Source organism: Grampus griseus (genome assembly GCF_964374135.1).
Source record: "Grampus griseus genome assembly, chromosome: 8".
Classification (NCBI taxonomy): Eukaryota; Metazoa; Chordata; class Mammalia; order Artiodactyla; family Delphinidae; genus Grampus; species Grampus griseus.
Genome location: NC_139002.1, coordinates 33098948 through 33126459, shown reverse-complemented (window position 1 = coordinate 33126459; position 27512 = coordinate 33098948). Strand labels below are relative to the sequence as shown.

General features: G+C 36.2%; 1 protein-coding gene across 1 annotated transcript in view; it reads left to right on the top strand.

Moving 5' to 3' along the window:
• Window positions 1-27512, top strand: part of ARHGAP42 (Rho GTPase activating protein 42) — a gene marked incomplete at its 5' end in the record, with an annotated part of 286720 nt that overhangs the window by 201861 nt on the left and 57347 nt on the right. The window contains 4 exons of the mRNA XM_082661159.1: window positions 1296-1397; window positions 10896-11006; window positions 20372-20476; window positions 22466-22595. Of these exons, the coding sequence (XP_082517285.1) occupies window positions 1296-1397; window positions 10896-11006; window positions 20372-20476; window positions 22466-22595 (448 nt within the window). The remainder of the gene's footprint in view (window positions 1-1295; window positions 1398-10895; window positions 11007-20371; window positions 20477-22465; window positions 22596-27512) is intronic.

Sequence of the window (27512 nt, the reverse complement as noted above, 5' to 3'; positions counted from 1 at the left end):
ACCTGTTAACCTTATGGGAATTCCCTTGTATGTTATTTGTCTTTTTTCCCTCGCTGCTTTCAATAATTTTTCTTTGTCTTTAATTTTTGCCAATTTGATTAATATGTGTCTCGGCCTGTTTTTCCTTGTGTTTATCCTGTATGGGACTCACTGCGCTTCCTGGACTTGGGTGCCTATTTCCTTTCCCATGTTATGGAAGTTTTTGACTATAATCTCTTCAAATATTTTCTCTAGTCCTTTCTCTCTTTTCCTTCTGGGACTTCTATAATGTGAATGTGGTTGCATTTAATGTTGTCCCAGAGGTCTCTTAGGCTGTCTTCATTTCTTTTCATTCTTTTTTTCTTTATTCTGTTCCACAGCAGTGAATCCCACCATTCTGTCTTCCAGGTCACTTATCCGTTCTTCTGTCTCAGTTATTCTGCTATTGATTCCTTCTAGTGTAGTTATCGTTTCAGTTATTGTATTGTTCATCTCTGTTTGTTCTTTAATTCGTCTAGATCTTTGTTAACATTTCTTGCATCTTCTCGATCTTTGCCTCCATTCTTTTTCCGAGGTCCTGCATCATCTTCACTCTCATTATTCTGAATTCTTTTTCTGGAAGGTTTCGTATCTCTACTTCATTTAGTTGTTTTTCTGGGGGTTTATCTTGTTCCTTCATCTGGTACATAGCCCTCTGCCTTTTCATCTTGTCTATCTTTCTATGAATGTGGTTTTTCTTCCACAGGCTGCAGGATTGTAATTCTTCTTGCTTCTGCTGTCTGCCTTCTGGTGGATGAGGCTATCTAAGAGGCTTGTGTAAGTTTCCTGATGGGAGGGACTGGTGGTGGGTAGAGCTGACTGTTGCTCTGGTGGGCAGAGCTCAGTAAGAGGCATATTTTTTGTGGCTGGGAAATATTATGATTCCTTGAGAAGAGTGTGTAAGTGGTTCTCTAAACTGGTTGTATATTAACTCATCTGAATCACCAAAAAGCCTAAAAGAGACGTTTTCTCTTGGTCCTATCCCAGGTCAGAATTTTTTGCTGAGAATCAGTTATAAAGTGTTCAAAGGGATTCTACTGTAGGCAGCCTGCCCCCTCCATACTATAGTTCCATGAACCTCTTTGAGATCAGAATACATACTCAAATGATTTTGTTTCACATCCTTCTTCCTACTCTACTTCATCAAGTTTTGCACGTAGTTGAAGCTCACTAAATCTTTATTAAATAATTTCAGCGGATGTTTGATGGGGATGGTGGAAATCAAGGTTTTCTTGATTCTCTAATTTGAATGTTTTGTTGTTTTTTTGATCTCCTAGGATGGAAAGAAGAAATTTGACAAGGAGAGTGAAAAATACTATTCTATTCTTGACAAGCATTTAAATTTGTCTGCAAAGAAAAAGGAGTCTCATTTGCAGGAGGTAAGTTTTTCCAAATGAAATGTGGAAAGGGCATTAGCATTGTCCTGTGAAGTCCAAAGTTCGAAAAGTAGACATTATCTCAGAATCTGCTCCTCTTTAATAAAATAATGATAATAAGAATATTTAATTGAGCACTTACTACAGACAGGCACTGTGCTGAGCATTTTACATGCCTTGTGATATTTAATGTTAACAGTTTTAAGAGAAAGATTAGTATTTCCTTCAATAATGAGAAAGAGTGAAACAAGGCTATTTCTTTTTCTTCTTGTTGGGAATATTTTAAATAGCAGGACCTACCAAATTCATGTTATAGCATTTATATTAAGTTAAAAATACCTGTTTTTAAGGTGTTGCATCAGCATTAAGGGGAAAAAAGATACATATACAATATATGTTTTAAAATCTCCATTATTTTATGTCAATTTTCTGAAAGAACAAGTCAACAGTCAACATTCCTTATATGCATATACTAACATGTACAGTGTATGCATATAAGGAATCCATTTCTTCCTTTTTTCTGAAAATTTCTTCTCATTGGTAGTGTTTCAACTATAATTAGTCAAATCGAATAGTCCTTTTACTGAGGAATAGTGATGGGATATGTTTTTTTAAAAAAAGGCTCTCTTGTCTTTCATCTTGGCAGCAACTAAATCTTGACACACCATCCATCATTCCCCCAGTGTACAGTGGTGTGTCTCAGAGCTGAGCTGGGAGTTGTTGAGCTAGTCCCCCTACAGCTCATCACTGCTCTCTAGCCCTTCATAGGGAATCTTGTACTGTGCTGAGAGCCTCCTTTCATCTCTTCTTCCTCTCCTCTCTGTACTTCTAGGGACTGTGGTGGGGAACCTCTTTCAAATGCCTCCTCCTGATCCTCTAGCAAAGCCACATCCCTTCCTGAACCGTTTTTCAAGTCTGGTCCTCTGCCCTCCTTCTTCCTATGCTTCTTTCCCTGACCTCCATATTCAGCCATAAAGCACGCTTGACGAGTTAGAGTTCAAATGAAGTGGAACAGTAGTCCAAAAGGCATGGGAGAGTTGCTTCTGATTCCTTTTTTCTATACTCCTATGTTCCCCTAGAGGGAATTGAATTTCTTCACTTAAAAATGTTTAATGTTGGGGAGTTTTGTTATTTAAATATGTGTTCATTATAATGAATATCTTGTTATTAACACCTGCTGTTAAAATAGGACAATTTAATATACAGCTGTGGGCCTATGGAAAGGTTTTGGGACTAAAGTGAAATAGAAAAAAATCTGTTATTAAGGAAAATTATATTTTTAACTTTCATGGACATATTTAATCTTATGAAGTACTATGTTGTTATTTAATATTATGTTCACATATTCCAAACTTCTTAAATGCTCACATATCTCTTTAAACATTGCATTAGAATAAACCTAAGAGAGAATGCGGTATGTAGATGAAGTAGAAAGGGCTCCCCTAACTGTCACCATCATGTACCAAAGGCCATGACCAAGTACCATTTTAAAAATCGACTGTCTCAGAACACTCTTGGACATAAATCACAGCAGGATCTTTTTTGACCCACCTCCTAGAGTAATGAAAATAAAAACAAAAATAAACAAATGGGACCTAATGAAACTTAAAAGCTTTTGCACAGCAAAGGAAACCATAAACAAGATGAAGAGACAACCCTCAGAATGGGAGAAAATATTTGCAAATGAAACAACTCACAGATTAATTTCCAAAATGTACAAGCAACTCAACATCAAAAAAACAAACAACCCAATCCAAAAATGGGTAGAAGACCTAGACACTTCTCCAAAGAAGATACACAGATTGCCAACAAACACATGAAAAAATGCTCAACATCATTAATCATTAGAGAAGTGCAAATCAAAACTACAATGAGGTATCACCTCACACCAGTCAGAATGGCCATCATCAAAAAATCTATAAACAATTAATGCTGGACAGGGTGTGGAGGAACGGGAACCCTCTTGCACTGTTGGTGGGAATGTAAATTGATACAGCCACTATGGAGAACAGTATGGAGGTTCCTTAAAAGACTAAAAATAGAACTACCATATGACCCAGCAATCCCACTACTGGGCAGATACCTTGAGAAAACCATAATTCAAAAAGAGTCATGTACCACAATGTTCACTGCAGGTCTATTTACAATAGCCAGGACATGGAAGCAACCTAAGTGTCCATTGACAGATGAATGGATAAAGAAGATGTGGCATGTATATACAATGGAATATTACTCAGCCATAAAAAGAAACGAAATGGAGTTATTTGTAGTGAGGTGGATGGACCTAGAGTCTGTCATACAGAGTGAAGTAAGTCAGAAAGAGAAAAACAAATACTGTATGCTAACACAATATATGGAATCTAAAAAAAAAAAAAAAAATGGTTCTGAAGAACCGAGGGGCAGGGCAGGAATAAAGACGCAGATGTAGAGAATGGACTTGAGGAGAGGGGGATGGGGAAGGGTAAGCTGGGACAAAGTGAGAGAGTAGCATTGACATATATACACTACCAAATGTAAAATAGATAGCTAGTGAGGATCAGCCACATAGCACAGGGAGCTCAGCTTTGTGCTTTGTGACCACCTAGAGGGGTGGGATGGGGGGGTGGGAGGGAGGCCCAAGAGGGAGGAGATATGGGGATATATGTATATGTAGAGCTGATTCACTTTGTTATAAAGCAGAAACTAACACACCATTGTAAAGCAATTATAGTCCAGTGAAGATGTTAAAAAAAATTAATCTCCCAAATATACAAACAGCTCATGCAAGTCAATATCAAAAAAACAAAAAACCCAATCAGAAAACGGGTGGAAGACCTAAATAGACATTCCTCCAAAGAAGACAAACAGATGGCCAAGAGGCACATGAAAAGATGCTTGACATCACTAATGATTACCGAAATGCAAATCAAAACTACAATGAGGTATCACCTCACACCGGTAAGAATGGCCATCATCAAAAAATCTACAAACAGTAAATGCTGGAGAGGGTGTGGAGAAAAGGGAACCCTCTTGCGCTCTTGGTGGGAATGTAAATTGATACAGCCACTATGGAAAACAGTATGGACGTTCCTTAAAAAACTAAAAATAGAACTACCTTATGACCCAGCTACTGAGCATATACCCAGAGGAAACCATAATTCAAAAAGACACATGCACCCCAGTGTTCATAGCAGCACTATTTACAATAGCCAGGACATGGAAGCCACCTAAGTGTCCATCAACAGAGGAATGGATAAAGAAGTTGTGGTACATATATACAATGGAATATTACTCAGCCATAAAAAGGAACAAAATTGGGTCATTTGTAGAGATGTGGATGGACCTAGAGAGTGTCATTCAGAGTGAAGTAAGTCAGAAAGAGAAAAACTAATATCATATATTAACGCATATCTGTGGAATCTAGAAAAATGGCATAGATGACCTTATTTGGGAAGCAGAAATGGAGACACAGACGTAGAGAACAAATGTATGGATTCCAAGGGAGAAAAGGGTGGGGTGGCAGGAATTGGGAGGTTGGGATTGACAGATATGCACTATTGATACTATATATAAAATAGACAACTGAGGGGAACATACTGTATGGCACAGGGAACTCTACTTAGTGCACCGTGGTGACCTAAATGGGAGGAAAATCCAAAAGAGAGAGGATATATGTGTATGTATGGCTGATTCACTTGGCTGTGCAGTAGAAGCTAACACCACATTGTAAAGCAACTATACTCCAATAAAAATTAATTAAAAAAAAATCAACTGCCTCAAAATCAAGGGTAGTTTTTAGAGTCTCTAAAGGGTTATCAGGTTCTTGTAACTATGCGAGGCCACCCTTAGATAAGACATTGCTTAAACCATCAAGAAAATGTTAACTTTATCATAACTTTCACGTCCTCTAGAGTTTATGCTTTAATTTTCCCTGACAACCTAGCTCAATATTTAATACTTGTTAGTTGCCCTCAATCCCTTGAGCTATGATAGAATATTCATTCTGGTTTTGTATTTAGTTGGATGCTAGAAAAACATAACATGGTTAGTAACATCCTCCACTTGCCCCACTACACGCATACACACACACACACACACACACACACACACACACACACACACACACTTTTTTTCCAGGAGGCACAGCCTGCAATAGAATACAACACAGATGTTGTGCAGAGAAACTCCTCAGAGCATATAATGTAGTCAAGGAAAAACGTAGCTTGCTTTTTATTTATTCCTCTATCCTTCCAGGAGTCAAACCAGTTATAGGGTGATGCTGCCACACACGTATTTAATTCTGTAACATGGCATTAAAAGTCATCTGTTCCCTTCCAGAGCAGCTCTGGTCCTTCTGTCAGCACCAAACCTATTAAGTTCTCAGAAAGACCCCTCTGTGCCTTCTCACTGGCACAGCTGACTCTTTGTTCATTTTGCTCATGGAAAATAAGTGACTGACCATTACCAGGACTGAATTAGGGGTCAGCTTGTGTTGGTAAATCTCCAAGGCCATCAGCTAGATGGACCACTGGAGTAAACAGAATTGGAAACAGACTCGTCAAAATTATGGGCTTTACAGTAGATGAAAAGAAGTAATATTTGATATGTGAATGGATAATTTCTTTCTAAGCAAAAAATAAGAGGAAGAGATCATAAAGGAAATGTAGAAAGACCAGAATGCATGAAAGTAATCTATTTAAAAAAAAATTCAATCAAATTAAAAGGCAAAGTGTTAGGAAATTTATATAATATTTGACACAGGATAACCATCTTTTATATATAAGATGTGTTTGCAAATCAGTGTGAAAAAGATAAAGACTTTAGTGGAAAAAATGGGGTAAGAATATGAAAGGGCACTTCATCAAAGAAGAAATATAAACCATAATGAATATTAAGTTTCAATGTCACATGTATTAAAAAGTGCAATTGAATAATAGTAGCAGCATGTTATTTTATTTTCTTAAAATATAATATCCATTGTTAGTGAAGGTATGGGAAACAGCATACATTTGCTTTTCTGGTGGGAGTATGAAATCACTCAATAACTTTTAAGGTAAATTTGACATCATATTTCAATCAATGTTATATGTACAAGATAGTTGAAGTGATTTTATTGATAGAAATTTGCCCTAAAGAAATGATCAGAAATGAGCATAAAAATAAATTGTGTAAATATGTTGATCCAACAGTTATTCACAGTGCAAATTTTAGAAACATCTGAAATGGCACAAAAGAGTGATTGGGATAAATATACAAATATAGCTTGGCCAAAAATGGAATTGATATGGCTGTGAAAAGTTTTATTTGGAAAATCATGTAAAGACATTTGGAAATATTTTTTGGCCTAAGAGGGAAAAAAAAAAAAAAAACAGGATTTAAACCAGAATATATACTATTATTCAGGTTTTTTAAAGTAAGTTTGTGTTTGTGTGCATGTTACACATCAAAATATTGATAGTGGGGCTGCAATTTTTATTTTCTTTACATTTTCCTGTTATAATAATGAACAATGAATAAACTTATAGTAATGAATATGTATTACTTTTATAGTTAGGAAAAAAGTAAAGGGATTCCTTTTAGGAACCCAGAGTTTGGGTTTCCATCTATCACTAAATACACTTTCAAAAGGTTCCTCTTCTTCCCACCTCCTGAATGAAGGGAATCCCTCAGGTTCTACCTCATAGCTCTATTCTTATCCTTCAGTTTGTGTCCCTACTAGCTCTGCTCCTTCCATATTGTCTGTAACATCTCGGCAAGTATCTCCGCCATCATACCTGACCACCTTTGCACTGTCCACTGACTGGTTACCAGGACTTCCGACTACAACACCTTAGTGACACATGTGAAATCTCACACATTTTCTCAAATTTGCTTCTCACTTCTTTAATTCTGTTAATGCTGGTATTATTTCTTGTGTCAAAATTATCTTTGACTTTTCTTTTCCCCCTTGCTTCTCACACCCACATCCTTCAACTTCTCTTTCTAGAATATACCAAACACCTTTACCCTTATCAAATAAGAGCTCTCCTTATACTCACATGCACCCAGCTTTACCATTGAATCAACACATTCTACCGTGTCCTCACTTTAATCTTCTTGAAGTTCACCTCTGATCTTGTCCACACCCTCCTCAAGCTTTTGCATGGTTTATAGGATGACATGTCATTCTCCCTATTTTGCCTCAATTCTCATTTCTGACTGTTTCAAACCAACACTTTCAATCTATCTACCGAAACATAACTTCTCCTGACTTTATTCCTTCACCGAAACTCTTCTTTTATCTCCATGTACTCTAACCTCGCCATTCTTCAGCATCCAGCTTAAATCCTTTCTCCTCTGGGAACGATTCAACAAATATCACCTGAGCCTTTTTCCTCTATTTTGAATTGAGACAGCTTATTGTGGTTAAGGAAGAAGTTAGGTACCTGCAGCACTATGTGGTTTTCTTATGTAATTAACTTGGTTTCTTACTAGGATGACTTTGCCACATAAATAACAGCTTATACCTGTTGTTCTGGAATAATTACTACTCCTTTTCAGTTTTAAAAGTTTAGACAATAAATTACATAGTTATTCTACTTCTCCAGTACAAAATACTTGACAGTTGCTAGTGGGTATGTAAGTAAGTGTCTGCTACACACTATGAGCTTGAGTACTAAAGGAATTCGTCTGAGGTAAAAGAATGTCTTTCTAAATCTTGTACTGAAGAAAAGAATTAAGCTATTGTATTCTATTAGCACTGTGCATTCTAGATGACCTTTCAAAGCAGATTCGGTATATTGAATTTAGTTGTTGAAGTCTAGGGGAAACCAGGCACAAAATTCCAAGAATCCTCTCCCAGTGGAGACACATAGGACTTAATTCCCCCAGCAATGAGTTGTGACAACATGTGTGAAATGTGGTCTACTAGAAACTCATAGACTGAGTGCCCATGGTTTGTTTTGGGGGCTTGTCATATAGGCACCCTCTGCTCATCATGTACCCAAATTCCGGACTCCCAGAAAGAAAGCAGGTGTTCAAAATAAACCATACTGTTTGCACAGTTTCAGCATAGTGAACTACTCTTATCAGTTAGGCTGGTGGGAACCCTCCCAAAATCCACATTCCCATATACCAGCCAAGGGCCAACCTTGTAAGCAGGCCTTTCAGTGGATAGTATTCATGCCTGCTCTGCTAACTTTTTCTGCACAGTTTTGTTGACCAGAAATATTCATTTTAGGCTCTAAGATGTCTCAACATTCTAGTTTGTTACTGTGTGCTAGTTGACACAAAGACTATCTTTTAAAGTAAATGAAAGCTTCAGAAATAACTTGTGGAATAGACTATTATCTCTGAGACTGAAATTATTCTTGCATCCTTTACACCCAGTGGTGTACTGAAGCTTCCTCTTGGAGAGCTGATTTTTTCATCTCCTTCTCATCACTCGTTCAGTGATGTTGTGTTTGTGATTTGGAACTGGCTATTTTGGGAATATTTTACCACAGGAAACAGCAAATACTGCAAATCAGACACCCTCCCCCACCCACAAGAGAGCCAATTGTTAAACATTTATTAGCATACCACCACCTGTACCCCCTTACCATTTGTTCTATACATAGTGTGTTCCTCTAAGCAATGGTAAAAAGAAAATATATATGATTTGTGTGGAATAATGACTTTGGGTGCTGAGAAGCTTCTGGTCCAAATTTCTTACCTGATTTATGTGTTCTTCTCATATATTAGTTTATAAACTTGAAATTCTCAAGTTTAAAAATGCCTACTGAGTTGCTTATAATATTGGGCCATTTTAAATTATATAAATAATTGCATAGCAAGTAGTAAGTATATATAATTATTTTTAAAAGTCTTTCTTTCACATGAAGTTTTAAGATGCTATGCTAAGCCAGCAAACCTAATTTTATCTTTCTTTAAGCTTTTGTTTGTTAAATTATCATTGTAAAATGGCTACAAAACAATGTCCTATTCCCAAATTGTGGTTGGCAGATATTTGGTATTCCAGAGAGGCCATTCTTTTCATCTGCTTTTAGTAATCTCAGCTGGCAGTGAGGAGTGTGTAGCTGGGCAACGAAAGTAAAATCATGCCTCCCTACTAAACCAAAGTCAGTTTTAAAGACAGCATCCAAGGACGATGGTGGGCATAGAAGTGGGAAAAGAATGTGCATGGTATTGATGGAGCATGATTCATTGCTCGGAACCTTTGCATTTGGGGGCTCTGTTACCAGTATTATCTCTGTAATAGTTTACCTAATATGTGGCTCTGCTGTTTAATATTCTAAGATGATTTTTTTAACATCTTTATTGGAGTATAATTGCTTTGCAATGGTGTGTTAGTTTCTGCTTTATAACACAGTGAATCAGCTATACGTATACATATATCCCCATATCGCCTCCCTCTTGCATCTGCCTCCCATCCTCCTTGTCCCACCCATCTAGGTGGTCACAAAGCACCAAGCTGATCTCCCTGTGCTATGTGGCTGCTTCCCAATAGCTATCTGTTTTACATTTGGTGGTGTATACTACTCAAAGCAATCTACAGATTCAATGCTATCCCTATCAAACTACCAATGGCATTTTTCACAGAACTAGAACAAAAAATTTCACAATTTGTATGGAAACACAAAAGACCCCAAATAGCCAAAGCAATCTTGAGAAAGAAAAATGGAGCTGGAGGAATCAGGCTCCCAGACTTCAGACTATACTACAAAGCTTCAGTCATCAAGACAGTGTGGGACTGGAACAAAAACAGAAATATAGATCAATGAAACAGGATAGAAAGCCCAGAGATAAACCCACACACATATGGTCACCTTATTTTTGATAAAGGAGGCAAGAGTATACAGTGGAGAAAAGACAGCCTCTTCAATAATTGGTGCTGGGAAAACTGGACAGTTACATGTAAAAGAATGAAATTAGAACACTCCCTAACACCATACCCAAAAATAATCTCAGATGATTTTTCCTCAATTAAATCCAAACATTATGCAGTTTTCATGATCTTTTATAGTGTGATTCCAGCCTTGCTTCTCCCTCCTTCCTTCCACTTACTTACTCTGAAGGCAAACTCTGTCAGACTCTTTCATGCCTTTTTACTTTTTCATGGGAGTGACCTCGTTTTTATCTTTGACTCTTCACAGCCAGTTATTTACCTTAAGATTCATCTCAGAACACCACCATTTTCTCCCAGAATTTGTCTCTTTCTTGTGATTCCCATAGATTTCCATATATTTTTACATACCCCTTTTATAATAATTTTTTAATGAATGTTGTGTGCTTGCTCTGTGTGTGTGTGTGTGTATGTGCATTTTTCTTCCCATTTGAAACACTGTAAGCTCTTGAGGGCAATGACTGTGTTTTCCTAGCCTCTGTATTCCCAAGACATAATAATTGCTATATACAAACTTTTTGAATGACTTAATTTTTTTTTAATGATTTTAGAGTAAAACAGGATTTGAGTTCCTCTCTAACAGAGAACCTTCAGTAATTGCTCCCTGCGTCATGATTTGCCTTTTTTGTGCTTTTTAGGCAGATACACAGATCGACCGAGAGCATCAAAACTTCTATGAGGCATCACTAGAATATGTCTTTAAAATTCAAGAGGTTCAAGAAAAAAAGAAGTTTGAATTTGTCGAACCGGTAAGATTTATTTTCCCTATAAAATAGTAGGTACAGTACATCTCTGAAACAAAATTTGCATTTTTTCTGTTGAAAATTATATTTTTTTTAAAAATAAAAGGAGAGAGAGGAGTGGGGGAGGGTGAGTAGGTAGAGCACAGAGCACTTTAGGGCAATGAAACTAATCTATAGGACACTGTAATGGTGGATACATGTTATTCATTATACGTTTGTCAAAACTCATAACACATACAATACCAAGGGTGAACTGTAATGTAAACTATGAACTTTAATAATAATATGTCAATATTGGGTTATCACTTGTAACCAATGTACCACACTGACGCAAGATGTTAATAATTGGAACTCTGTGTGGGTAGGGGCCAGGGGTGTGTATGTGAACTCTATAATTTCTTTTTTTTTTGAATTTTTAAATTTTATTTTATTTATTTATTTTTTCTACATCAGACTCTTATTAGTTATCTATTTCATACATATTATGAATTCTAAAATTTCTGCTCAGTTTTTCTATAAACCTAAAACTGCTCTAAGAATAGCCTATTGATTTAAGAAACCTAAAATTAAAACTTAAGGCATGTGTATTACATATACCTAAGGGAATATACCTCACCACTAAAGTGACCCATTTACCAAACCTTTAGTTGAAGGGAGAATAGGTAAGGCTGTATTTCTTCCTTTGTTCCACCCTGCTTCCTTGCAAGGCTGGGACCTGCCTGACTTTCCAGTGAAGTCATTTATTTTCCTAAGTCAGTGTAAAAAGTAATGGATTCCCTAATGTAAACTGCATTATAGAAAAAGAACAGGTGGCTGGTCTTTATAAGCTTGCTTCATTTTCTTAGCATTTTTTCCCAAGTAATACCCTAATATGTTACAATATTGCCTGAGTAGGCATCTTCATGAGGTATCATCTATGATGAATAAGGGTGAGTTCTATAGCCAAGATAGTGCTCAGTTCCCATGTGATGATGGAGTAGCAATCATAAAATATGTAAGCAATCAAATATATAATTTAAGCCATACTTTTCTTCCTAGGTCAGTTTATAAAAAATCTATTTATAATGGGAAATAAAATACCCTATTCCTATTTTAGTGGAGGTGACACGGAGAAGGGAAGATCCATTTCAAAATATATTTGAAAATTTTATTTCCTGATGAAAGCCCATCAGTGATTCCCTAAAGATGATGAGAAACTGAGACAAGGCAGAGTCTGGGAAGAGTCATCAGCCCCTGCCTGGCTCCCAGCACCTCTGCTTCACTCCTCTCCCTTCAGCCAAAGCCACCTGGCTTTCTGCTGGACACTTGGCAAGTTTCTAAGGCGAGCCCTTCAGCTAGAAGTATTTAAGGAACCAGAGGCCACACCACAGGCTCAGGGATTTAACTTTAACCCTGTGTTTGGGATGACAGCCTTGACTCCAAGTTCTGTTTGCCAAAGAGCTAAGTCCTTAAACCCCTTAGGGTGAATGGATAACCTCTTATTTAGCAGATGCTTTGAGGATCTGATTAAAAATTTTTGGGGGGCTCTCCGAAACTCATCTGGGGTTCATGGACAACTGGTCAGCCTAATAAGCCCTAATCAATGAAGATGACTAATGCTTAAAATTCCTACTCCCCTTCTCATGGAGTAATAAGTTCTGCCTCTGAAGTCTATCATGGTTTTTGAAGCCTCTCTCCTTGCTGGCAAACTTCCTCCTTATGGCCTGCCTCTTAGAATTTCTGAATTTTAGCTCTTTGTTAGAATGCCCCCATTAATTCTGATGGTTTTCCTTCATACTCCTTCATTACCTGTTCCCATTCCCTTCAGATACTGTGCTCATCTTCTCTGCGGTTCTTCCTCGCACCTGGAATTATCCTTTTACATCTGTAGTGCCTCTCTCTCTCTGGAGAGGTATGCAGGTAGCCTATTTCCCCATCTGAGCCTCTTTTATAGCCCATCCTGTCTGGGAACAGTGAACTAGACCATTCTGTAAGATGACACCAGGTATATAAAGAAAAGGTTGTAAAATTGTTTGCTCATAGGTCACAGAAGGAATGATAAGAATTTATGAATTCCTGTGATAATATAGGAAGAGAAATGGAAATTGTCCTTCAATTGAAATGTGTTTTCTTCTCTCCCTCTACTGTATCCCGAACTGGGACGGTCTGATGATAAGTCTTCTGTAACGCATGCCTTTCTGGTGACACCACAATCAAGGTCAATGTTAAATTTGTCCTTCTTCCAAAATATTTTCCTGGCTGCTGGATTTTTCCTATTAGAATGTCTGGCCAAACCAAATAGTACTGTCAGTTTAGTCTCCTTCTCATTTCCAGCCGCAAAGTCTCATCCACGGGGTTTTACTTAATTTCCACCCCAATGTTGAGAAGAATAGAAACAGGAGCGATAGAACATGGGTATGTTGCTCTTTAGGTTATACATTTACAAATCAATTTGCAGGAAAAAAGCTTTCAAAATTTCAAAAACAAAGCCCGGAGGAGCTATAAACATAAAAGAACATGAGGATACTTTAATATCTTTGCAGGGTTTTTTCTGCAGAAATCCAATTCCTGTTGCATAAAGTTTTATACTGCAGAAATGAAGCAGTCTATGCCAGTTTAGCTGAGATTTATTTAACAAATAAGCATTAGAGTAAAGCAAAATACTTTAGGGATGCAACTAATCTCATACAGATTGTATGGTATCAAGTAGAAAATATAAATAGTCCTGGTGATTCCCATTAAATAATATTCTTACTTTATGATGATCATTTGAGATAATTTTACATTGTTTCAATTAATGTCAAGATCCTACGATAGTTGATCTTTGAACAACATGAGTTTAACTTTGTGGATCCCACTTATATTTGGATGTTTTTCAGTAAATACCGCAGTACTACACAATCTGCTGGTTGGTTGAGTCTGAAGATGCAGAACGTACCAAGGCAGGACTGTAAAGTTATATATAGAGTTGCAAAGGTCGTGTGTGTGTGTGTGTGTGTGTGTGTGTGTGTGTGTGTAGGCATCCTTAATTCCCAAATTGTTTAAGGGTCAATTTGTACTTACAATAAAACTTCTACAGAATATTCAGATGATATTAGGAATAGATGTTCCTACAGTGTCATTATTCTAAGGAGAATCTAGGTCTAATACAAGGGAAAAAGAGGGGGCATTTATATATTTTTTATAAATTATTTTTGAAGTATACAGAAAACCAGCTTTTTAAACTCAGTTCTCCATTAGCTTTATGATTTTAATGGCCTTTTCCCCCCTCTGTTTATCTATCATATTTTATTTAGAAAGTGATGGTAGCTAACTCCTGATTTTAGACCCGTACTACCCAGTATGGTAGCAACTACTTGTGTATGTCTATCAAACCCTTGAAATGAGACTAGTGTAGATTAAGATGTGCTCCAAGTGTGAAATAGATACTAGATTGAAAAGGCTTTAGTACAAAAAAATTTTTAAAAAGCATGTGAAATATCATTTAAACCTCTTCTATATTGATTACATGTTGAAATGATAATCTTTTGAATACATTGTATCAAAATATTAAATTTCACTTGGTTTAAATTTCTTGTGACTACCAGAAAGTTAAAAATTTCACATTGGTTTGCATTTGTGGTTCACATTATATTTCTGTCCGGTAGTCCTAGCTGCAACTTTTGAGATTTGCCAAAAAGATATTTGAGTTCAGGTCTGTAATGGGAGAAAAGAGATCAGCAAGAGAGAAACATCATCTCCTGACTCTTGACCGTAAGATCCTCCTACTTCTCAGAGTTGCCTGGAGTTTCTGAGAATTTTGAGGGATTAGGAGAAAAAGCTTGAGAAGTAGCTGAACATGAACAACCTACCTAAGAGAGTTTAACCCCAGTGTCTCAGAAGTCTGTTATGGGCCATGAAAGTTTGTGGTTCAGAAAACCAAAAGAATCTTTTTATGACAACCCCTTTATGGTTCATTCAGCTGCAGTTGGTGTATGTTTTGATTATAGCCTTTGAGCGTACTTAGTTGGGACTAATGTTTTGTGAGCAACTACTATGTGTCCCATGTTTTCTGTGTTCTCCCACATGAACCCCACCACGGCTTTATTATTGGTGGTTGTTATCCTTCCAGATGAGGAAGTTAAATCACAGAAAGATTATTAGTTGCCTGAGGTCACAAACCTAAAGAGGGGGAGAACCAGGAATCGAGAACCCAAGTCTGAAGTTACAGTTTTGTACCACCTACTGCTTTAATGGCTACTTGATTAAAAAAATTAGTTCTTCTTAAATAATACTTGCTCTGACCAAATAAAATGGATGACCCTAGAAAATTGGATTGTAAAGCTACTTTGATTCCTTAAAATTAGAAAAAGAAAGTAAGAGATTGACCTTTACTTTGGTAAAGGTACTTGAGTCAGGGCACATACCTGTCCATTCATTCACCTGTTCTTTCATCCTTCTTTCATCATCCTGTTTTAAGTTGTCTCCCCAGGCCACAGGTGACTGGCCACTTTCCATGTAGAGACAGAAAAGTATAATGGCTGAGTGACAATAAGACAGAATTTGGCTTCAGTCTTAATAACTGTGTGAATTTGGCACGCTTTTCAAAGTCTGTGTGCCTCAGGCTTTTATCTATCAATCAGGGATAAAAATTTGTATGTAGTTCCCAGGATTGTGATGAGTCTCAACCGATGCAGGTAATGCACAGAGTAATTGCCTGGTTCATTATTAACATCAGCAAGGTATCAGCTAGTGTGAGCTCTCACATGGACTGTTATTACTAGATATGAAAACAGTATTGATGAATCATTTATTAGTGTGGCTTCAAAGCCAGATAAAGCTTTCTCAAAAACACATTTTTAATTTTAACATGCTTCAAAGTATACATCTAAATTCCGTAATAACATTTTCATTTTAGAGTATTTTTTAGCCTTCATTTTAGTCTTTTTGAATTATGTTTAAAATTCATATGATAAATGAAAATAAACTATTAAATATAAACTAAAGCACACTGCTTTTGATCCTCTTCCCTTATTCTGCTGAATTTAATTTTAAATCATTTTCTGAAGAAAATTTCAGGTAATTTAGTTAACATGCTTTAGTTTTTTAACTTATTATATCATGAAGTATACTGTAAAATGCTTTGTGGGTTCTCTAAAAAAGTTTGAATAATGTTGAGACTGAACACCAGCTACTTGCTAAGTTAAAAAAGACTATCAGATAGTATATAGACTTTCGGGTCTTGAAAGTCAAACCTTTTGTGTTCTTTTTCAATATGATTGGTTAGCCTTAATGTAGAAAATTTAATTTAGGGAAAATTAAAGTGAGACTATAAGATAATGTCATTTAAAAAAAAGAAAAACACTGTAGGACTAAAGGTTACATTTGTATCCTGCTGAAAAACCTAAGTGCAATTGTTCTATAAAAATGAAACAATAAAGCTCTCCTCAGCTCGTATATTTTTAAATAAAAACTGTGTTGGTTTTTGGATTTAGTTCTAGATACTGTCATTGAACATCTGAAATTTATAATAGCAGTTAGATAGTGAATAGAATTTTGAGAAAGTAAGAAAAAAGCATTCTATGTGTTTGGCTCACTCATCCCCTTGTACTTCATATATGGGAAAAGAATCTAAAAAAGAGTGGATATATGTATATGTATAACTGATTCACTTTGCTGTATACCTGAAACTAGCACAACATTGTAAATCAACTATACTCCAATAAATTTTTTAAAATAAATTAAAAAATTAAAAAAAAAGAAACTAACCAACCCCCCAAAAAACAAAAATCCATCATGTAAAGGCCTGTTCTAAACGTAGCTTCTGCTGGGCTTAATCACATCAATGGCCACATTACCTTCTTCATTCCCATTTAGTTGAAAAGATAAGCTGACTGTTCTTCCTTGGTTTTGTTCCTTTACCACAGAATTTTACCTCTCCCTACTGCTACTTCATCTGAATTCCATCCCCTTGAGATCTTAGAAATTCTTACCTTCAGGAACTCCAGTGAGACTTTACTGCTGAGGCAGTATATAGCCATGACTTCAAAAAATTTTGGCTTTTTAAATTAATTGAATCTATGTGCATATCTATTCATTCATTCATTTGTTCTCCCATCCTTCTTTCATCACCCTCTTTTAAAAGTTGTCTCCCTAAGCCACAGTTGACTGACCACTTTCCATCCTTGACTCTCCTTTTTTTCTTCAGTTTTCTCATTTATTGGGTTAGATTTTGATACTTTTTCATTTCCATTCAATAAACTCCTCTGAGTGTCCATGCATTAGACTTAAAGCACTCTGTAGTCATTCTGAAGCTGTCCTCTAACATGTTTCTGTTTCCTCCAAGTAAAGAATAGCAGAGACTACAGCAGTAACTTGCAGGTCAGACACCTGTACAGGACGAAAATTGATCCCTTGCCTTTGCCCTACTTTTCCAATCTTCTTAGAGATTTCAGTGGCCAAATGTAAAAATCTGTATAAGATTTTGATCTCTTTTAGTACATTGTGGTGCTCTGTGTATAAGTGTTTGTTTTATTTTTTTAAGAAAAACAACCTTATTGGGTTGTATAATAATACACATACCATTCTGTTCACCCAGTTTTAATTCGTTTTTGTCTGTGGTGTGACATCGGTGTCCAACTCTGTTCTTTTGCATGTGGCTATCCAGTGGTCCAAGAATTCTTTGTTGAAAAGACTGTTCTTTATCCACTGTATGGTCTTGGCACCCTTGTGGAAAATAAGTTGACCATAGATGTATGGGTTTACTTCTAGACTCTTAGTTCTCCTCCACTGATTTATATGTCTGTCCTTGTTCCATATCACACTGTGTTGATTATCCCAGTGCTTCTCAGTTTGGACAGCAGTCATCTGGAATTACTGGAATTACTCCAAATTGCTTCGGAGGTCTGCCCCTCACTCCCATGCTAAACCCTGACACCTTTTTCCACTTTGCTATTCACAGTATCACTGGTAACTGTGAGCCCTTAAGGCTTGAAACCTGGTGATTAATGGGCTGGGAAATTATGAATAGCTGTTCCCTTACTGACTTGTAATGGGTTTTGCTAAATGATTATCTATAAAGGCAGTATCAGTTTTTACATTTGGTCAGGTTTTTGGAGTGGAGAAGTCATTTGATTCTAAAGCCCTTGGGAATAATGAAATGCTATATGAGTTTGTCCTGATGATAAAAGCGCCTTTCTTAATATTAAAACCTAATCTGTCTAGTAGTTTGTAGTGATTGTTATTGTTATTTAAAAGTTAAGTTTACTTTAAGGTAAGCTGAGACAGTAGTCTTTTTCCCACCACTCCACCCACTCAGGCACATTGAACAGAGAAAATGACACGTGGGAGATGCAATTCTTAAAGATTGTCAGGTTGTCCTATTAAGTTTCCTTAATTTAACACCATGGAATTTATTGAGGATGAAATGAATGAGTATATATTCAAACCTAAGAAACATTTAACTTTGCTACCATCTAGAGGCAGTTACTTCATACATGCTGTCTTTATTAAACTTTCCCAGATGCTACTTCCAAAGTAGATGTGGAACAAAAGTAAAAGATAGGTGGTTCTTTGTATTTAATTTTTCTGTACCTCCCAAAGAATTGTACTGTTCCTAGTGGGTGCTCAGCATGCATTGTGAGATTAAAACATATTTGTTTGCTACTAAATGAATCTGAATTTTACCAGAAATTGCCAATAGGAGATGGATCTCAGGGAATTGGGTGTTTCATGGGAATATTTATTGCAGATGTTCTTAAAGTATCTTCTTTATAAGTTAGATTCTTTGTACTTAGCATGATATTAGAATAGTATCTTTTTTTTATGGCATCCAGTTCCTAATAAGACAGTTTAATTGTGGGCTAATTATAGACATTAAAAAATTAAACAATACTCCTTCCAACAACTTCATAAACTATTATTCAGATATTTAGAAGGCCTAAATACTTCAAAAGTATTTTCTTATCTTGTCTCTGAAAATCTCTAAATCTACACATCCAAGCCTCAGTTAAAGGTAATTTTAATCCTATTTTAAGATACAGTTCTTTTTAATTGGGCCACAGTATGTGCAAACTATATATCTTAAATTATTGGGTAATTTAACAAATATAGCATACTTTTAGTAAAGGATAAGCTACTGAATTTTAGTTTTGATAATAATTATTGATGTAAAATTGACAGTGTAAAATAGTTCTAAAATTTGCAAACAATACATTTTGACACATTATCAGGAACTGTTGAACAAGTGAAGGAAATTCTTTAAAATATAACAACTTAAAACCAATTTTAAAGTATATGCTTTCCAAAACGAACATAATTTTGTAAGAAGTTGACTTGTTATAGGAAGAAGAGCATTAGGTCATTGTAGAATCAGTATTTAACTGTTGGAAATCGTAACACACATACATACCAGTTGATGCTTAGCTGAATCCTCCTTCTTCCCCAGACAGAGGAAATGACGGGATGTTATTCACGTACGAAAATGGTTTCAAATTGTGTTTCTTCCTTAATTTAAAATAATAGTTTACAGACATATTATGCTATTTGAATTAGAAAAACATTAGCCACTTCTCAAAAATATTTTCTAACTTTATTGTAGGAAGAAGTTGTGGATGAGATTGAATTGGTGGACATGTCTGTGGAATAAAATCCCAGTGAATTAAATGAAAAAATTTAAGTAAATTATTTTTCAGTTATAACATTTCATATAAACAACTGTGTCCTGTAACTCTATGGAGAGCTGGTCTTGCTTTACAAATAAGAACATCATAAATAAGCGCATCTGAATTTGGGATTAGAAGGCTAGGATCATAGAAATTGTGCTTTTCTAAAGGAGATTTTACTGTAGCTCTTACGTGAAAGATCTGTATCTAGCACCATGTTTTTGCTCAGTTCTTCCCTCTGTTTTGAGTTCTTCCTGCTGCTTGTGTTGTCTGTTTAATACCCAAACCAGTACTGCCACCTTGTGATATTTTTCTTAATTTCATCTGGCCATCCTTATTCCTTTCCTTGGGTACTTTTATCTCTAATTTACTGGTTTAGTCATCCTCACATCTGCACATGTTTGACCTCCCTATTTTGGTTAGAATCTCTTCTATGTTCCTTTGGTCTTTATCCCCATTAATATTCTCTCCTGGATATTTCGTCAGTGCATTGGAAGATTAGAGTACTTGACTTGACACCTGTCCATGACAAGACTTAAATATTAAATCACGTCTACCAAAAAGAAAAATTTAACTTCCATGTCTTCTGTTTCACATCCATAATTCTAGTGCCTACTTAGGTAAGGAGATTCAAAATTTGTTAGCTTGAGAGATTAGAATGAAATATAATTTCTCTAATTTATTATATTTGATCATCATTTTTAAAAAACACGTTTTCATGGTTTCTTTTGTATCTCTTTATTTTTGCAGCTTTTGTCATTCCTTCAGGGTTTATTTACTTTTTACCACGAGGGATATGAACTCGCCCAGGAATTTGCACCATATAAACAACAGCTGCAGTTCAACTTGCAGAATGTAAGACTATACCTGTTCTCACTGCCTCTCCTTAGTGAATAAGATGATCCCAGGGCAACTGAGTTATGACCAAATTGAAACTTGGAATCTTTTAAAAACTTATCTAAGTACAAAAAAAGCTCACTCATTTAGAAAAACCACTTAATAAATTTACTAATTTTTTTTATAATTGCTGGTTGAAAGTATGCCAGGAAAGAGTAAATCTTATTAACTCTTTATAGTTAGAAAAATATATACTGGCAAATTTCATAAAAATAAAAATGTCTGAGGCGCAGAAACATTGGAAGCGTTTGCCTTTATCTAGTGTTTTCATTATTTTACTGGGTGACCTTAGGCAAGTTGTATTTCCTGAGAGGGCAGAATTTCTATATTTGTGAAATGAACAGGTGGACTTTCACACTCTGTCCCTTTCCTCCCTGAAATTGTACTATTACATAGCTGATATTTAGTGTTTTGTAAAAATAAATTTAAATGTGGGTTTGAAGCATTCATAATAACTGCTTTAAAGCTACAGGGAGAATTATTTACAAACATCCTATCTCTTTCTGTCAGGGTTTATTTTATAAAGTTCTCCAATCAATCCTTTTAATATCTGATTGCATAGTTAGACAAATTCTGACTTATGTATGCTGAACACCAGTTACACTTCAAAAAAAAGTTAGCCAATCCATTTCTGCTTATCAAGTATGACAACAAAATCTTAATTGTTGAGGATTTTGTATAAATTAAAAGTTATTTCTGAAACCCTGTCTAGTACTCTATAGCTAAAATAATTTGTGAAGGTTTCACTTAATTTTCTATAAAAAGCCTGCCTTTCACTCCTTACCTGATTCTTGCCATTATGAAGATGTTCAGCAAATAGAAATATGGAATTGGAGTGTCCCATGAGAAATATGTGATTGGATTTATTCTACCTGTGTTTCGAGTTTAGCTTTTTATTTAACCTAGATTTTCTAGCAGAATCGATTTCACATTCAATTCATTCCATTGTTTTTCAATATGGAATGCATTTGGGCTTTTTTAGTAAATATTAAAAGGGAAAATTATAAAATCCAAAGTATTTTATTATTTATTTCCATATTAAATGCAATTACAGTAAGATTCCTGGGATTTGAGAACAGGAGACAGGTAAAGTATTAGAAAAAATTCTGATTCTTATGTTTAAAAGGGAAAAGCGGCAAATTAACTTACTTTGAGATTCAGGTCTTTTAGTAGGGGCCATAACAAAATCTTAAAGTTGGGTAGTGATGAGTTTTATGTTTCCAAATGAATATTGTTGAGATAATGTGGCCTGAATACAAAATTGATTTTCATAGAGAAAAGCCTTATGCTTTCTATGTCTTCCCTTAAGTAAACATGCTATGATGTGAATAAGCTATTTCTTACAATAGAAGAAGTTAGAACTTGGAAACCTGTTCATTTTTATGAGTTAATTTATGCACTGACTTCTTGATAACTATATTAGGATTTCTGAAAAACAAGCTAAGTGATATGTCTTCAGAAAAGTTCTTGGAATAAAAGTGATGAACTTTTTTCTTGGTAAGTGTCACATATATCAAAAGTATGTGGATTTATTTTAACCCCCAAAAGAAATTAAGTCCCTGTGTATCTTCCTTTTTACCTTAGGTATTATGGCATATAGAACTCTATTTAATTAGTATTGTGTATTTGTAAAACTATAAGTTGTCCCCTAGGTAATGTTAAGTGGGAAATTGGATGAAACACACACACACACACACACACACACACACACACACACACACACGGAGATTCAAAGAGAAACATGCAGAAGGTCATTCAGCAAAGTTTCACTAAAGTAATTCAAAATTAGAGCCTAGGATTCAAAGGAGAGGGTTGTGGATATGGTGAACAGTCCTGAAAGAATCGAGGTTATCCTTTGCACCATTTGCAGTTTTGAAACTTTAGGCTGGAGGTTCCTCAAAACTGGTAGAAAACAATGAAGGAAATTGTTATTTCTGTTTACTTAAGACAAGGAATAATTTTGAAAGTACGCGACAAGAGGTAGAGCGGTTGATGCAAAGGATGAAATCTGCCAGTCAAGATTACAGACCACCCAGCCAGTGGACGATGGAAGGCTACCTTTATGTCCAGGAGAAACGTGAGTTGCAAAGACAGAAGTTAATGTCTCTTATGATTAACATTCTGTTTCTGTGAGAAGTGAGTTGGTTAGTTTCTTTTCCTTCAAGTAGGAAGACTGAAATTCCTGACAGCTTTATCCTACTTAGTCTGCTCTGCCAACCACTGCCACCTAAGTGTGGAAGTTCTTCCCCTTTGCACCATCAGATTCTCTAAGTTGGTATGTTATTGAACTTGGAACTTACACTTTTCATGATGATATAGTAACACGAGTTCAGGTTTAGAATTTAATTGTGATATCTAATCTCAATTTAAAGTTTCGTGGAGAATTAAAAATCAAAGCCTTTATCGGATGAATCATCTTGGTGACTTTGGTAATAGTTTTCCCCTTCAGCAGCATTATTTCATTTAATTCTGTGCTCTGACAGTTTTCAGGAGTAAAATTGGCAATTATGTAATGTCAAACTGGCACTCTTTACTTCCTGATGTTAGGAAATAAGCATCAGACCCAATAGAACACTACTATAATTGCCTCACACTAAGAAAGTTTTTTCTCACAAAAATTAATAAAAAGCCCTTCAAACTTGTATAACTAGGGTCCTTTCTTGTCATAAAGTGGAACGAGTGTGACTAAATTAACTCTCTATTTCAAACCAGAATGCCCTAAAGCACTCTCTTACTGTTTGTGCTAAAGGAACAGTTGTTTTTTATTTCCAGTGCATCATGGACCAGTGTCCTCGTAAAACACAAAATTACGTGCTTGGATTTTGCAGTAATCTCAAATTGCTCTGAAAGCTTTGAAATGCTTATTCTCACTTTCCGTACTTTTTCTCACATACTGGGACTAACAGACTACATGCAGGAGCACTGCTCCAAGTCTCCCTATCCGTAGACAATACATCAATGTAGTTGTTTTGGTTAGAAGACATTATAGTTAAAGGGTTTGAGATGTGGAAGCTGTAGATGTTGGGTTGACTGTGAAAGTTTTTTGGACATGATGCAAAATGATCACTAAAATGCCAACATATTTTATATTTTACATGCCTAGGTGATGCTCATTCGTTCCTTAGCAATATGCAAGCGAATAACAGTTTGATCCAGTTATCTTGGCAAACATTTATTACTACATAGGTGGTAGAGGGCTGCTGGCTCAGGAGGTCCGGTTCCAGGACTTCCTGTCGTAACTATCTACCTTTGACCAGTCTGCTGCTTTCAGATGTTAAAATGGTAAATCTGATTACCTGCCTATCTATTCTCTAATTAGAATATCATAAATAGGTTTTACCAAAATTTCTTGAAAAAGACCAATTCTTTGGTCATATATACAGTATATGGATTTGACTCAGGACTCTAAGGAAATGTTTGAATACAGAATAATTATTCCATATTTGAGAGCCTCACTGTGAGGGCACCTGGAGGGGAGCTCACATTTTGCTGAGTGGAAGAATTTGTGGATAATGAGGCCTGTTCAAACCTGCATCTGGTAGAGGAGGTGCCATCCTCTTGCCTGAAGAGTTTTTATTCATTTTAACTCAATAATACTTTATTTCTTGAGGTCCCCCCACATTGTTAACACAGTTGTTGAAAGCTTTGTGAGTATACAATATCTTGTTCTAAACAAAAAAGCTTTGGATTACCTAGCAAAATTCTTGTGTACATAACCTTCAAATATGCCCTGTTCAATTGCTACTTGGTAGTTTATCCATTGGATGGTGCCGTGGTTTGCTTACCCATTCCCCAGCTGTTGGACATTTGGATCAAACTAAAAGCATAGTTCCTACCATACGACCCAGCAATCCCACTACTGGGCATATACCCTGAGAAAACCATAATTCAAAAAGACTCATGTACCAAAATGTTCATTGCAGCTCTATTTACAATAGCCAGGACATGGAAGCAACCTAAGTGTCCATCAACAGATGAATGGATAAAGAAGATGTGGCACATATATACAATGGAATATTACTCAGCCATAAAAAGAAACAAAATTGAGTTATTTGTAGTGAGGTGGATGGATCTAGAGTTTGTCATACAAAGTGAAATAAGTCAGAAAGAGAAAAACAAATACCGTATGCTAATACATATATATGGAATCTAAGAAAAAAAAAAAGGTCATGGAGAACCTAGGGACAAGACAGGAATAAAGTCACAGACCTACTAGAGAATGGACTTGAGGATACGGGGAGGGGGAAGGGTAAGCTGGGACAAAGTGAGAGAGTGGCATGGACATATATACACTACCAAACGTAGAATAGATAGCTAGTGGGAAGTAGCCGCATAGCACGGGGAGATCAGCTCAGTGCTTTGTGACCACCTAGAGGGGTGGGAGGGAGGGAGACGCAAGAGGGAAGAAATATGGGGACATATGTATGTGTATAACTAATTCACTTTGTTATAAAGCAGAAACTAACACACCATTGTAAAGCAATTATACCCCAATAAAGATGTTTTAAAAAATAAAAATAAAAGCATAGTTCCTTTAATAATTTCAGGGCTGGATGGGTGGACAAAATGCAGTGTTTTATGCACCTGTCTGATGTTGGTATCTTTTGTTCTAAGATACGTGACTTCTCTGAGTCAGGCTGAACTGATCATAAAGCCCTTTGTGGCACTGACCTTTTTTTCTGAGAGTTCCTGTCCCTCTAAATGATAACATCTACTCTTAGGCTACAAAACTCAGGTAAATCTTCAACTCTAGTGTCTCTCTGTAGCCTGGGACCAAGTCTGTCCATTTATCTTGTCGATTAACTTTGAACCCACACCTTCTCTCCATCTCCACAGTCTTGCAGTGACCTCCTAACTGTTCTCTTTTCACCTCCAGGCTTGTCCAGCTCAGTCCATTCTCAGAGAGCTTCCAGCAGCTCCCTGCAGTGCTTGCTTGGTTGTGCCTCTCCCGTGATGGCCCTGGCCGTGCATGGCATTCAAGGCTCTCACAGTTGGGCTCCTCTCTTTTTAGCATCCTCTCTTATGATGTTGTCTTCCTGCTCCCACGGCAGCTTCCATCTCCATTTTTCTCTATATCTACCTGTGTTATTTTTATAGCTTTAGCGAGGTAAACTTGGCATGCATCAAATTGCACATATTTAAAAAGTACAGTTTGATCAGTTTTGCCATATGTATGCACCTGTGAAGCCATCACCACAATCAACATAATGAACATATTCATCACCTTCAAAAGTGTTCTTATGCCCCAATATAATCCCTCCCTCCTTTAATTCCCACTTACCATCCACCCCTCTTCCCCTTGCCTAGGGATTTAAAAAGAAAAAATGAATGGATTTATATGCTGTTGGAATTATTTTTCTATAAGGGACAAGTATTCAAAGCCCCTTTCTATGTGGAATCTTTGAAAGCATTTATATTAAGAAAATCTGACCAGTTCACTAAGACATATTGATTGTACTCTTGCTGTCACTGAATAAGTCCTGTGGGGAACAGAAAATGAGATGAAGAATATGGCTTCAGGGTGTTTATTCTGTAATGGAAGGCACAAGATTAACTCACACAACTAGCAACCAGTGATCAATAGTAAATATCAGAGCTGTAAATTGAGTGATAAATGGAGATGGATGTAATGGGGTGGTAGCAGATTATTGCTGTTTAGACATAGCATTCCACTTTATCTGGATATGTGGTTTGTATGTTACCCACCTCTAGGCAAACATTAAATTATGTTCTAGTAGACTCCAGTTTAACCAGGAAGAGCATGGGGTCCAGAGTCAGACAGAACTATGTTGGAATTTTATGCTACCTGTTAACTGGGTGATTCTGGTTAGGCAACTTTCTGAGTTCAGTCTCCTCATTTATAAAAGAGAGATATTTATATCTGTCTCACAATAATATTGCAGGAATTAGAGATAGTGTATGTAAAATGTCTCTGTTATCAGTAGTGGTGCATAATAATACCACTGTGCTTCTAGGAGCCCTTACTATTCTGTGTAATTTATATTTGTCTCATTTAATTCTTAAGACAACTCCTGAAAAATATCATTCCTCTGAAAAGAACAACTCCAATCACATGTCCTATTGATGAAGAAAGTAGCACCATCTGCAGCTCTTAAGCTTTATTTTCTTTTATGTAAAATGTACTTTATAATGTCTGACTTTAAAAGTTCCTAGATAAAATGTTGGCACTTAGTAGGTATTCAGTGAATATTAATTCCTTCCCATTCCACAGACATCATCTCAGCAACCTCAGATGATCACTGGGTAAAAACTTGTTTTGTTTTGCAACTTTAGAGCTATAGTAAATTCTATTTACCCAGACTTTTTTTAGGGACTTCAGAATTGCTTGCCTAAGAATGTCTGCCCTGGCCTGGTGCCAGGCAACTTTAAAGAAAGCAGCATGTGTGTGCAGCACACTTGAAGATTGAATGCATGAGGTTCTGAACTTAAGATGGAGGCAGGAAAAAACACCTTGGGTCTAAAATGTCATCAGAGTGTTGCAGCAGCTTTATTTAAAAATTACAGTTAATATTGCTTCATAAATCGCTTCCTAAGTAGTAAAGTCACTATAAGGATTTCTATCCAGCCACTTTCCACTAATCAGCTCTAAGCCTGTAAGTGTTTTACGCCACATATAACAGAGTTATCAACAAGTATTGTTAAGTATTATAGAGTGAAATGGTCCCAAAACAGAATTGAAGTTAATTGTAGTAATCCTTTGTGATTATCAAGTATATAGCTGCACCCCATAATTTTAAAATCTGGAGTGGTTAAAGCTAAACATGACACCAAGGGCACTACTATTATAGAAAAAAAATTCAAATGGCTCATGAAACACTTTTCTCAAGTGGTGCATTTCTACAATTCAGTTTCTTGCTTTTGGATATATGGTTGTAAAACCAAGCCAGCAATAACATTGTACATAATTGTTGCTAGAGAGATCCAGGTGTTACGCCAAATGGGACCCTACATGAAGAAGCTATAGGAAACAAAC